Below are 12,544 nucleotides of genomic sequence, written 5' to 3'. Positions count from 1 at the left end.
TGGTACACCTGCTTGTTGCCCTGTCCAGAAAACAGCTCAGAATACTTAATTGTTTTTTATTGGTAAAGCTGGCTACAGCTAAATATGTAGTCTGGTTAACATTAGTCTTTTATGTCATAACCCATTCAACACAGAGGAGTTACCTGAACCATGTGTTCTAAAGTACTACCATTGGACTAGTTTTGTGCATATATCACAAGTGAAAGGTATGGAAAACAGCTGTTAGCTTATTTTAAGGGGGTTGTTCCCCTCCTTCAGATGCAGTGGGTTTCAAGAGAAATGCGTCATCCTGTTCATACTAATGAGACTAATATCTTTGAAGCAATAGAATTATTGCCTGTGAATCAAGCAAAAGTCTGCTGGTAAATTTCAAAATGCAAAAATACAGTCTTAGCTTTAAAATGTGGGTGTGTTTTTTTACAAGTACAAGGTTTCAAGCAATGAAACAGCACAAGGTGAAGAAAGCTTGGGTTATATAATAACACAGGTAGTAAAAGGTAAAGTGTATTTCTGCCTCTTGTTATCAAGCGCAGGTTATGGGTGTGTTTTGTTAGTATTTAAGTTACCTGAGGACTTACTGATCATCTTGGAAGGGATGTGTTTACTAAAATTTTTCACAGATGTGTGTGATGCAAAATAAAGATGTGACGCTTTCCTCTGTTTTGCACTTTCGTAGCATCCCACCAGCTGCATTAGATTTATTCGATTATATGCTTGCCCTGGATCCCAGCAAGCGCTGCACAGCTGAACAAGCTCTTCAGTGTGAGTTTCTACGGGACGTGGAACCATCTAAAATGCCTCCTCCAGAGTGAGTAATTTCCACTGGTGTAATGGTACTGACCTCTAGGAAGTGTGAACATGCACCTGTTTCAATAAGTTGTGGTTCAGTAAAGGAGATCGTGGCAGAAATGTTGACATGTGCAGTTGTTGAAAGGTCGTTCTCTAGTCAAATGCTTGTGTAGCTAAGTGAGTCATACAATAGATAACAGAGTTGCTTTGTCATTCCTAGAACTATTTATTGAGTTACTACCTTTAAAGAAAATACTTATCTATGAATGTTTCTAATTTAAAAAGCATAATTTCCCTGTTATCTCAGTTTATCAGTGTCTACTTTTTCCAGGGATTTTGAGATCCTCCATGAATCTGAATTGCTGTCTTTAATGATAGAATGACAGTGGGTAGAGAGTTCTGCACAGGTACCTGAGAGTTAAAGTGAAATACAATAAATTGTTTCATGAACCAGATGAGAGCCTTGGTTTTACAGGCAGGAAAAGTGAAATTGTGCAGGGTTGTTCCTTCAGTTTCTCTAGAGGAAGTGTATTACAATGTTCTGTAGGATTTTTGGAGTGACTTTGCCATCATTTAATCAGTACAAATCATAATGGAGCATGTCCTAAGGAAAGCAATGAAAAGGAACTAGAGAATCTGCAGATCTCATTCTTTCCTCAGTATAGCTGTCAGAACATGGAATCCATGATATTGTTTGAGTAAACTGAGCCTTCAAGGCAGCCTGTGCTGACTTCTTTTTATCTAAGGATTTTTTCATCTAAGGATTTTATTAAAATTCTTTCTAGACTTACCTATTATATACACATAATTGTTGTACAGAATCACAGAATGGGTGAGGTGGGCAGGGACCACAGTGGGTCATCTGGTCCAGTCTCTGTGCTCAAGCAGGGTCATCCTAGAGCACATGGATTGTGTCCAGATGGTGTTTGTTGTTTTGCTCTCTGGGCAAACGTTACTAATGTTCTGAAACATGAGCCAAAGAGGTTTCAGTGCCTGAATATGACTATATCACTGTGTGAAAATCAGAAATCGGCAATCTCAAGCTGTTTGCTGAAGTTTCAAAACCACTTGTACAACATGTTGCTTATGGGCATTTTAAAGTAAGTGAATGGGAAGATCATCTTTTCTTCCCATGCATCCATCTAGAATGGATGTGGTAATGCATCCATTCTAGAAGCTGATATATGGAAATTCAAAACAAACTAGTCACTGGTGTCCTTTTAAAAATCAGGAGGAACCACACTCATTTCTGGCACACCACAGGAAGGTGTTGACTGTTCTCTTGAGAGACTGAAGTTCTGTTTTGGGAAGGAGCTGCTGTTCATCCAGAGAAAGTGACATGCAGATTGGAAGGGCCATAGAATACTTTTCACAATGAGTTCTTACTTCCAGTTGTCTTTCAGAAAATACTTGGCAGGTGGAGGGAGAGAATAAAGGAAGCAGTTGTCATAATTGCCTTTCCAGTGTCTCTTGGCATTTGTCAGCTAATTTTTCCATGTTTCTGGGTGACAGAACTGCTGAGACAGTTAATATGTAATAGGAAAACATAAACCATTATTTTTACTGCCCATCTCAGTATTTCTGTGGGTCTTTGTGTTCCTCAGGAAATCAGAATTGAGATGCCTGCAGGGAGCTATAATGGAAGGACAGAATTGGTGGCAGATAAGTTTCTTAGCAGAACTTTGCCTCTGCATTCATAGGTCTTATATAGGATATCCCCTTGTTCTTCTTGGTATCCCAGCTTTGGTAGTGTCAAGTGATATTTATTTGTGCAACTTATTTCTGCAACTTTTTCCTTTTTTCTCCCTACTTTCTTGGTTGCCTGAGCTATACACTATAAATACTAGATAGCCATGTCTGTTACTGTGGACAAATATGTGACCTAATGACTCAGCAGTACTTTTATAAGCAGACAGAAGGACCCTGAAAAAAATGCTTTCATATTGATAACTTAGTTACTTGGTAGTATGCAAGTTGTATATTTCATAGCAACTGTGCAGCATTGATTTTGAAGTTTTGAATTACACAAATAATTAGGAAAATAATTCTCATTTTAAGATACTTTTCCACTTTTCTGCCAGAAGGGGACATATGCTTCTGAAAGAGGCACTCAGTTAATAGTTTTCGGCCAGAAAAAGCAGGTCTGAGAATTTGCTGGCTTTTGAATGTTTCCTGGTGTATTTCTGGGTTTCAGAAGTTACATTATGTATAATTAAAGTGTTTTTACCAGTATGATTAAAAAAAAATAAAAATAGGACTAAAACTGCTTATCTTCAATCATTCTTTGCAGCCTTCCTTTGTGGCAGGATTGCCATGAGCTGTGGAGTAAGAAACGCAGAAGACAGAAGCAGATGGGCATGACTGATGACTCTACAGCAGCTAAAGTCCCTAGGAAGGATCTGTCTCTAGGCATGGATGAGAGCAGAACCAACACCCCACAAGGCATGCAAACTTCTTCCCAACTCAAAACTCAGGGCAACTCTAGTGTAGCACTTGGTCAGTAATATTTTCAGTTCTTATAATTACCTACTACTTGGATTGCACCTCTAGAAATTTTAGATGTTATTTACAGAGTATTGGCGTCTCCTGGATTCTTGAGGGAGGAGCAGTATTGTAAGTTTAATCTTTGTTACAAAATATTTGGCTTTGCTTTTGGAAATGTAAGTGTTCCTTTCCAATTTTACCTAACTTTTCAGCCTGGTCAGAGCAACTAACTTGCTTGCTCTGTATTTTGAGGGGATTTTAGCTCTTGCTCATCTATGATTCTTTGATAATTCCACAAGCCAGTGGCTGTTCAAAGTTTCTCACAGTCTCCATAGATTGGATGAGCTTTATTTGTAATGATAAACTGATCAGAAGGCAGAGTTTAGAGCAATTATCATTTCAAATGGAACAGATTCCATCTGCATGTTATGTTAGTCTTGAGCTTTCCAGGTTGTTGGGCCTAAATCAAGTTGTAAAAAAACCCCCAAAAAACAATAACAACAAAAAAACCACCAAAACCACGCCCCCCAGGAGCTGGTATAACACGAAGTATCTACCTCTGTGAATTGCAGTGCCGGTAATTCTGAAACTTTAACAAAGTATCTTGCTTGAGACAAGTTTTACAAATATAACAAAGTAGTGGTTCCATATGGAGAGCATTTGAGATACTCAGCAGTTAAGGGATAGTTCTTAAAAATATGTGGAAATACAAAGAGTAGCAACATCAAATGGATACCTGTAAGTTAAATGTTAGACCATCTTTGATTGTGCAAAGTAAGCCTAAATCCTATGGCAATTTAACAGGAGCTCTTCAGACTCAATAATTTTGTTATGACAGATTTCCCAGAATAGAGTTTCCTGTCAGAATGAACTTAAAGCTAACCAAAGAGTATGGAATAGGTAGATTAGTTTCCCTGTTTGGCATTTTTCTGATGAATTTTCACCGAGGGTCTGAGAGAAGTTTTTAATGTTGAGTATACTATCCTCAGATGTGACAAAATCTTCAATTAATCAAAACATCTGAGTGAGAGTCAGCATAAGGCATAAGAAAATTGTGACTTATTTTTTGTATTGCCAAATAGAAGATGGATTATATTAATATAGATACAAAACAATTTTGAATTCCCTGGATTCTTCTTAAGTCAGTTCAAAGTGCTTGTATCCCTGGTGCACATGCACAAGCAGAGTTGTGGGTTGTGGGCTTTGCAGCATTTTCCAGCTGTGCTGTTCTTAAAACTTGCAAGGCATATACTTAATACTTTTGTGTGTCCTGTATGGCTTTTAATCTGCCATGAATTAATATATTGCTAAGATAGCACAATGGCAAGGATAGAAGGGGACTGAATGTGCTGACCTGGGTTAAGAAAAATTCAGAGCTCAGCCAGCCTGCTCACACACTCGTTTTCTAATTTTTGGCTACTTTCTTCTCCAAATCATTTGCTCATAGGGCAGGTTGCAATCCATGCTGTTTCACCACAATGGGTGTTTGAAGCTGAAAAACTTCTTTGATATTCAAACTTCTTAATTCATATTCCCCGTCATCATCGTAATCTGCTCTTACTTGTGGCAAGCTCCATTTAATTGAATTAACTGTGTATTTCCATGTGTTTCTTGCTACTGAGTGATTGACTTCTCCCTCAAAGTTAGCACTGCCTTTTGCACTTATACTGTAAGCTCCTAGGCCATGTAGAGCCAGGTGGGCAGGTGTTAAAACCCAGATGCTGAATTAGAATGGGCTGGAATATGACTGGAAATGGATTTTGCAGGCGGCTACTTTATAACAAAAGGTTGTGATATGTCAAAGATAGGAAATTTTATGGGGGTTAGAAGTCTAATAGCTGCCTAAAGCAGGTGGCCTTAAGCCCCAACTTAGTTATATTGTGGAATATTGAGCTCTAGCTTGGTGTTTTTCCATCTGTGTAAGTGTGTGCCTGCACCTCATGGAAGTCACATTGGTTATGGTGGATCTTACTGTTCCATTTCCTATAGATACTCCCTAAAGACAGTTAACATGTAGAAGTATTCCATTTCTGTGTTGTCCAAACCCATGCTTTGCCAGCCGTGTCAGCTATGCTAGATTAGTCTTCTTTTGAGTTTCTCAAATATGCCAGTTCTAAATAATACTTAAAAACACCTTTTTTGTCTTTAGCAAAAACAAGCACTGGACAGCAGTTAAACCAGAATGAAGTGGCAATCCTGCTAAACCTGCTACAGTCTAAAACAAGTGTTAGTTTGGCACAGTTTGCTCAAGTATTGAATATTAAGGTAAACCCGGAGACTCAACAGCAACTAAATAAAATAAATCTTCCTGCTGGAATTTTGTCAGCAGGTGAAAAACAGTCAGAACAGCAGCAGCAGCAGCCGCCGCCACCTCCGCCACCACCTCCAGAGCAGGAGCCTCTAAAACAGCCGATGGTCACACAGCCCCCCGTGCCACCTGCTCAGCTGGGTCAGCCCAAAGCGGAGACTGATGCTGCCCAGGCAGCTGTGCAGAGTGCATTTGCTGTTCTGTTGTCTCAGTTAATAAAGGCTCAGCAAACAAAACAAAAAGATTTTGTGTTGGAGGAGAAGGAAAATGGATCAGGAAATGAAATGTCATTACAACTCAGACAGCCTCCAGAGCCCGCCACTCCTGTGTCTGTCAGCCGGGACGACGTGGAATCTCCGGCACCTGGCTACCCACATCTGATCAAGTCATTATATGTGTCTGCAGGTACTGAAGGCCTTCGTTGCTAACCAGCAAATACCTGGAGCACTGGAGATGTAATAGTGTGGGAGTAGAGAGTTAACATGTTTGCCATATGAATCTGTGTGAATATAGGAGATTAAATTGATTTGGTCACATTTTACGTCAGGATCAGAGAATTTGTCTTTTAGTCTAACAGGTGCCATGCAGACAGAGCAAGCAATAGCTAACCTGAGAGGTGTACAAGCATTAGTGATGAAACATTGATCATTATTGTAGGGGTTGGTTTTCTTAGTGATGAGTGTGGTGGTGAAGACAGTCTTTTCTAGCAGATGCATAGATGTAATTTGCCAGTTTTGGCTGTGTATTTAGGTAAAACTTATTTTCATGAGACAGTATTTTAATTTGGGTTCTAATGCTGACTAGAGCAGTTCTTTAGTGTCAAATTCAGTAGTTACCCTTAACTGTCACACACACGTGGCTAAAGGTTTCCATTGAGGTATCGTAGTGGCTTCTGTAGTCCTCTCACAGTTTAGAGCTCTGTTCGTATTTTTGGCTTGCAAATTCAGGTTATTTTACATTGTTTTGTGGTGTTTGCAGCTGCTGAAAGAAAAATACTCTGAAGTGCTTTGGGGCTGTTCCTGGAGGGTTTTGGGGGGTTTTTTGAGAGGCGTGCTTTTTTGTTTGTGTTTATTTTATACCTTGAGTTTTGCTGCTCTTTGATAGGGTGGCCCTTTGTCCTGTGAGACTTCTATCCTTATCTGTGAATCTTGATCCTCTTTTGAATTTTTAGTGTTTGTGTTGCTTGCGTTTTGTCCTGGTTGTTTGCTTTTGCTGTGGGTTTTTTTAAGGAACTTGTGCTGTTTTTCTTTAACTGACTGCTTGGTAATCTCTAAGGAGCAACCTGCATCATGCTCCTGAGCCAAATGAGCTGCTGCCAAATTTTGCCCAAAATAATCACTATAATTATTGACAAATTTAGCTAATAAATTCATTAGAATTGAAGTTAACAGACCTCTGTGTTTTTCGAGGAAGGAGTCCTTTTCTTTCTGGTCCTATTATTTGTATACTTTTATTCCAGAGCTTTCTTTTTCATCTTCTTAGGTCAAGAGGATTTGGTTAGGCAGTCTGAGATGAGGCTTCTGAACCGAACACCTGAGCAGGAGCGCCCTCGGATCCTGCCTCCAGACCAGCGTCCTCCCGAGCCACCGGAGCCTCCGCCGCTCACCGATGAAGACCTTGATTATCGGACAGAGAATCAGCAGTTGCCTATAAGTAACTCTTCAGGAACAGATCCTCATGCGGGAGTGAAAGCAGCTCTTCTGCAGCTGCTGGCTCAGCATCAAGCTCAGGCCACAACGGAGGAGCCAGTACAAGCGAGCGTGGATTATCAGGCTAGAGACTCCTATGTAACAGGCCCAGACTACAAGGATAACTTTGGATCGTCGTCCTTCTCATCTGCCTGTTACAGCACTAGTGATGGAATAGGAAGCGGACCATCAGGAGTATTAGAAAGGAGGAGTTTCCTTGGAAACTCAGATATTCAGTCTTTGGATAACTACAGTACTGCTTCATCTCACTCTGGTGCTGCCCCTCCTCCATCAGCCTTTCCAGAATCCTTTCCCAGCTCAGTAACTGGTTACAGAGACATTTACCTCAATGCTGGCCCCATGCTGTTCAGTGGAGATAAAGACCATAGGTTTGAATACAGCCACGGCCCAATCCCGGTTTTGGGGAGCAGCAGTGATGCTTCCACAGGGCCAGAGAGTGCACACTCTTTGTCCACAAAGATGCACAACTATAGCTATGGCAGTAATTTACAGGAAAATCCCACTGGCATCAGCCACATGCATGGACAGACTTGGACTTCTCCTGCCCAAGGACCTGGCTATTCCCAAGGATTCAGGGGACACATTAGCACATCTGCAGTGAGAGGGCGAGGCAGAGGATTACCATTTTGAGTATCTGTTTTTCCTCAGGCACATCATTTTTATCTGGAAAAACTTCTTTTTCTCCCCTAGCTGCAATTTAAAGCAGCAATTCAACAGACTTGAATAATGTTAATTCAACAGCTTTATTTTTATGTGGAAAAGGGTCTTGCATACAGTAGAAAAAAATTAAAAAATGCTTACAACTCATGCTGTCTAAAAACTAGATGACTTGATTGTACATGTTCACAAACTCTAGTTCTGACTTTATTTTGTATTTTGGCAGTTTTAAGTGGATGCTAAATTTAGGGACATCAGCTTTTTATGGCACTCTTTCAGATCTTCTGAACTATGCACATTTGTGCTTTTTTTGTAAGTTTGGACCAACTTTTATGTAAAAAGAATGAAATTTTACAACAATCAAAGCAGGGCACTGATTTATTTGGTATTTTTCTTTTTACAGAACTACTTTTAGTCAAAGGTCACTGTCAGTCTTTGCACTGCTTTCAGTGTTATTGTGGAAGGTGTACTTCGTGCTCATTTCAGATAATAAAACACAACCTTTCTCTTGATGCAAAATTTTATAAATATTTGGTCAACTTTTTTTTTTTTTGTCCAAGTGAAAAGAAAAGGGTGTTCTGGTAAAATGTTCTCTCCATCTCCCACGCTTGTTTATATAAAAACTGTTTTACTTGAATGGTAAGTGCCTTAACATGTAAGCTTAAGGTCTGCAAAAATTTGGAAGTACTTCATAGGTTGCTATGAACATAATGCCTAAACCTAGGTAATTAAAAAGAGAATTCAGATAATAAGAAGAAACTCAAGCAGGTCATAATCTTGTGGTGTTTACTTTACATGGGCCAGTTACTTAGAGACCTGATTTTACCTAGATAAAACTGTAATTTCCAAATTGAACTTCATGAGAAACATTGAAAGTGAGGAGAAGAATGAAGAGTGTAGTTTTTCCTCAGCTCCCTGTTGGAGTTGTATTAAGTGTTTTAGTTCCTCTGCCAAATGAACTATACTTTATATGTCCTTACCACGTGATGAAATAGTTTTTTTTTTCTCTTAAATGTCAACAGCAGTAATTTCTTTACTTTGTGTGAAAAGCTGACACTGTTTGTCTTTTTACCCCAAGTACTGCATTGTAGGAAGTAACCAAAGGAAAAATGACCAGTATTTAAAGCAATGGCAAAATGTCTGACACTAGTTGTAATTCGCTGTAAACTTGTGATTGTGCCAATTAATTGATTTTATATCTGCTATCCACAGAACATTTTAATATTGGAATTGAGTGTCTCGGAACAACTAGGATTATTATAGTTAAAACTCTTACCAAGAGCCACTCCTCATACTAATTGCAACTTCCAGCATGTTTTTTTTTTGTTGTTTCCTCTGACAACAAGTAGTCTCTCCTGCAGAGAGGAGGTATGGTTATGTTTTGCCTGTACGTAAAAGGATGTCTTGAAGCCCATATTGGAAACAATTTTCCAACTGATTATCCAGTTGACAAATCGGTACTTTATGTAACTGAGTGTTTAAAAACTACTTTTTAAAAAGTAAAATTTCTACTTACACTATTACAAATGTCTTGTCAATGACTTTTTGGATTTTCAGGATCGAAGCCAAAGCTGTTGGTGTTTAGTTTCAGTTGAAAATCCTGACTAATGAGTCAGGCTAGTTGGCTAGTTCCCACACTGTAGAGCATGGAGAAACTCCCTTCACTAAGTCTGTATAGTGTTGGAGAATCTGGCAGATGAGGAATGGAGAGAGTCCTGCTGCTTACACTGTCCCCTAGTCTGGCAGTTCCTTCACTAGACACGGTAGAAAATCCTGCCATCTGAAATAAAAGTGGCCAGATCAGAAACAAATACTTACAACCTGAATAGCCTGTGCTTAAGAAAGGCAAAAGTTTTATGGGATTGACAGTGCACTGGACCATATTTTTTCCTTGAGTAAGGACATCCCCATAACATTTTTCTGCTAGTAAAATTTTAAAGAAAAAAACCATCAGTGTCATTTAGATACGGACAGTGTTGGCTAAGGCTCTTTGTTTACTAATCTTTAAAAAACCCAGACTCACAAATATATGCACAGATTGCTTTTTTGGGGTTTTTTTGTTTTTTTTTTTTTCTAGAATCAAGCTTTCAAAGCTTATATGCACTTAGTTTTGCTAAAGATGTGCAGTCAGAGGTTACCCACCTGCACTTGAAGTGTAACTGCAGGCAGTAGTAGGCTGAAAACACAGGTAAGTTCAAATGGAAAGTAGATCTCAGAGAACTAAATTAATTGACTTCCAGTACAAAGATACAAGGAAGAAGTTGTGTCTCCTACCTTCCCTTTTGGACATAAATTTTCAAGTAATTTAGTAGCTTAATTCGGTGTAGAGAAGTAGGTCCCCTCTGCATCTGTAAATGAGTGTGCAGTTTGCTTATGGACTGGCAGTACTTTCAGACATTGTTCTACCAGAATGGATTTCAGTCTTTGGCCACAAGAAAGCCCCCACAGCCCCAGCACAAGTAATCCTGACTCTGAGGAGAGAGGAGGTGCAAAAAGTAAGTGTTTCCAGATGAATCAAACAAAACTCTGGCATGCTGTAAGCAGATGAATACTGTACAATGACATTTCCCCAGCTTAAGGATTTTTAGCTTGTGACTTTGAACGCTGTATTTGCCTGGGACAACAGTGTTGGGATAATTTGGAGAGAAAGTTAATGTATTTCTATTTGTGTTAACTCTAAAAAGATTGCCTTCTCTGCAATCCAGGGAATCTTCTTGGCTCTTCTGCTGACACCTTTTCTCCTGGGCTGGTGCACGTGTGGCAGGAGGATTGGTGCCTGCAGCCGCTCTCCCCTGGACTGGAGTTGTGTCTGGGCAGGTTAGCAGCTAGGGAACTGCCCAGATCTAAGGACAGCAGGCCCACATTCATTTGTACCGGACCTGTGTATTACCTGCCAACATTTCTTTTGAACTAAATCACATGGTGAGGTGCTTATGGCAGCACTTACCCTTGTGCGTGAACTCCACTCGGCAGAGTCTGTACTAGTTTGGCATTTTTACATCATGTGGCTCTTGCATTTTTGATGTAGTAGCAGACATTCTGAAAACAGCATTATTTTTCTGTGGAGCCATGGCTTTCATTACTTTCTTCCTCATTCCTTTGGGTTTATGTTTTCTGTGCTGCAATTCCAAAATGAGCTATAGAGACCTGGATACCCCAGCGAAAAGTAAGTGTTGTGTGTTTGTATTTCTAAATAAGTGTAATGAAATACTGTAATAATGGACTATCAAATAGCAAGTGCTTCATTATTTATATTAAGTCATCTTTAGCCATACCAAGAGGAAGAAAGTGAGCATGACTGAACTGCTAATGACCATGACTTAAAACACTTAAGACTATTATTATGCTTAAATTCAGCCAAAGGAAAAGGAAACTGCTTTTATGGATCTCTAGTCATCATTATCCTAAACAGAATGAGCAGTGCTAGGGAAGAGATAAAAAAATACATGTCTCCTTAAATGCTATTTTAATTTCTTGGAAAAATAATTTTAAAATGGCAAACTTCTATATTTTCTTATGTTTCCATAAAATGTGGTCTCTTAAATTGTCTCCATCCCACAGTAGTGTCAGGTGCTTTCTAGAAGCAGAGGCACTAAGTGCCACGTTTTAAGTTCTTACGATTTTGAGCGCTCTTCTTTTGCTTTCAGTTTTGGTGGAGGCAGTTTCAGTTTTGGTGAAGTTTATAGTTGGATGAGTTAAGTAGATAATTGTGTGGTAAAAACTGAAGTAATGAAATAACACAGGATACCTCTTGTCTGCAGGCAAATTAGATCTTGGACCATGAAGTCTGTTTCCAAGAGAGAAAAAATGTCAGACGTACTACTTGCATTCTTCTTTTCATTAATAAAACATGCAAGTGTTTTACATACAACATTTCTCCAGTCTGTTCTGTTATAGTGTTTTTTAGATGAGGAAATTTTGGCTATTACCCTTCTTGAGAGTTTTGGGATGTTCTGTATTTGCAGAGTGTGTCATGAAAATAAGGAATCACCAGAAAATTTATTTGAATTCTATATTTTAAAATAAAATTACCTTGGGTTGACTTAAAATCAAATTAACTTGCTTATCAGGGTGAAGAAACTTTATTGCAGGAGTTATTTCGAGACAACTTAATTTAAAATAAATTGTTATGCTTCAGCTTGCTTACTCTTTGTTATTTTAAGCCATTTGTATATAAAATGTATTGTGCGGCCTGTAAATAAAATACATGAAAATTGAAGTCTTTCTTTGTTTTCCCTGTCTGGTTGTCAAAAGGCATTTCAAAAGAACAGTGGGTTAATCTGAGGATGTTTTCAGTGTATTGAAGTTCTGCAGTTTTCTGCTGCAGTGCTGTTTGGAAGGAGCCCTGCAGGGGCAGGCGCTGTGAGCTTTGCTGGCAGCGTGGGCGCTGTGGGAGCAGAGGTGCAGCAGAGCAGCCCTGGAAGCACTGATGGCGCCCCAGAGCAGGCGGAGTGCTGGGATGTGGGACTGGGGCTGTGCCAGCGCTGAGAGGCCGCTGCTTCAGCACCTGTCAGCTGCTCAGGATGGTGGGCGATGGACAACGTGGCTTTTTCTTTGCAGTGCCCGAGCAGACTGCAGAGGTGCAGTTATTGTTCTC

The 12,544-nt window shown here is 39.5% G+C and overlaps 1 protein-coding gene across 5 annotated transcripts in view; it reads left to right on the top strand.

Moving 5' to 3' along the window:
• The window catches only part of CDK13 (cyclin dependent kinase 13), a 46,663-nt gene extending 34,492 nt beyond the window's left edge, over positions 1–12,171 (top strand). Inside the window, exons 11-14 of one of the 5 annotated variants that reach the window (XM_064705039.1) lie at positions 677–808; positions 3,080–3,231; positions 5,603–5,986; positions 7,064–12,171. In XM_064705039.1, coding sequence (XP_064561109.1) covers positions 677–808; positions 3,080–3,231; positions 5,603–5,986; positions 7,064–7,920 — 1,525 coding nt within the window. In that variant the 3' untranslated portion in view covers positions 7,921–12,171. Of the gene's footprint in view, positions 1–676; positions 809–3,079; positions 3,286–5,422; positions 5,987–7,063 lie in introns of all 5 variants that reach the window. The other 4 variants (XM_064705036.1, XM_064705038.1, XM_064705037.1 and 1 more) reach the window with 4 other exon arrangements.
• The last annotated feature ends 373 nt before the right edge of the window (positions 12,172–12,544 follow it).

This window comes from Zonotrichia leucophrys, chromosome 2, assembly GCF_028769735.1.
Source record: "Zonotrichia leucophrys gambelii isolate GWCS_2022_RI chromosome 2, RI_Zleu_2.0, whole genome shotgun sequence".
Taxonomy (NCBI): domain Eukaryota; kingdom Metazoa; phylum Chordata; class Aves; order Passeriformes; family Passerellidae; genus Zonotrichia; species Zonotrichia leucophrys.
Note: the sequence above shows the minus strand (reverse complement) of the source record. Positions and strands in the feature narration are given on the sequence as shown.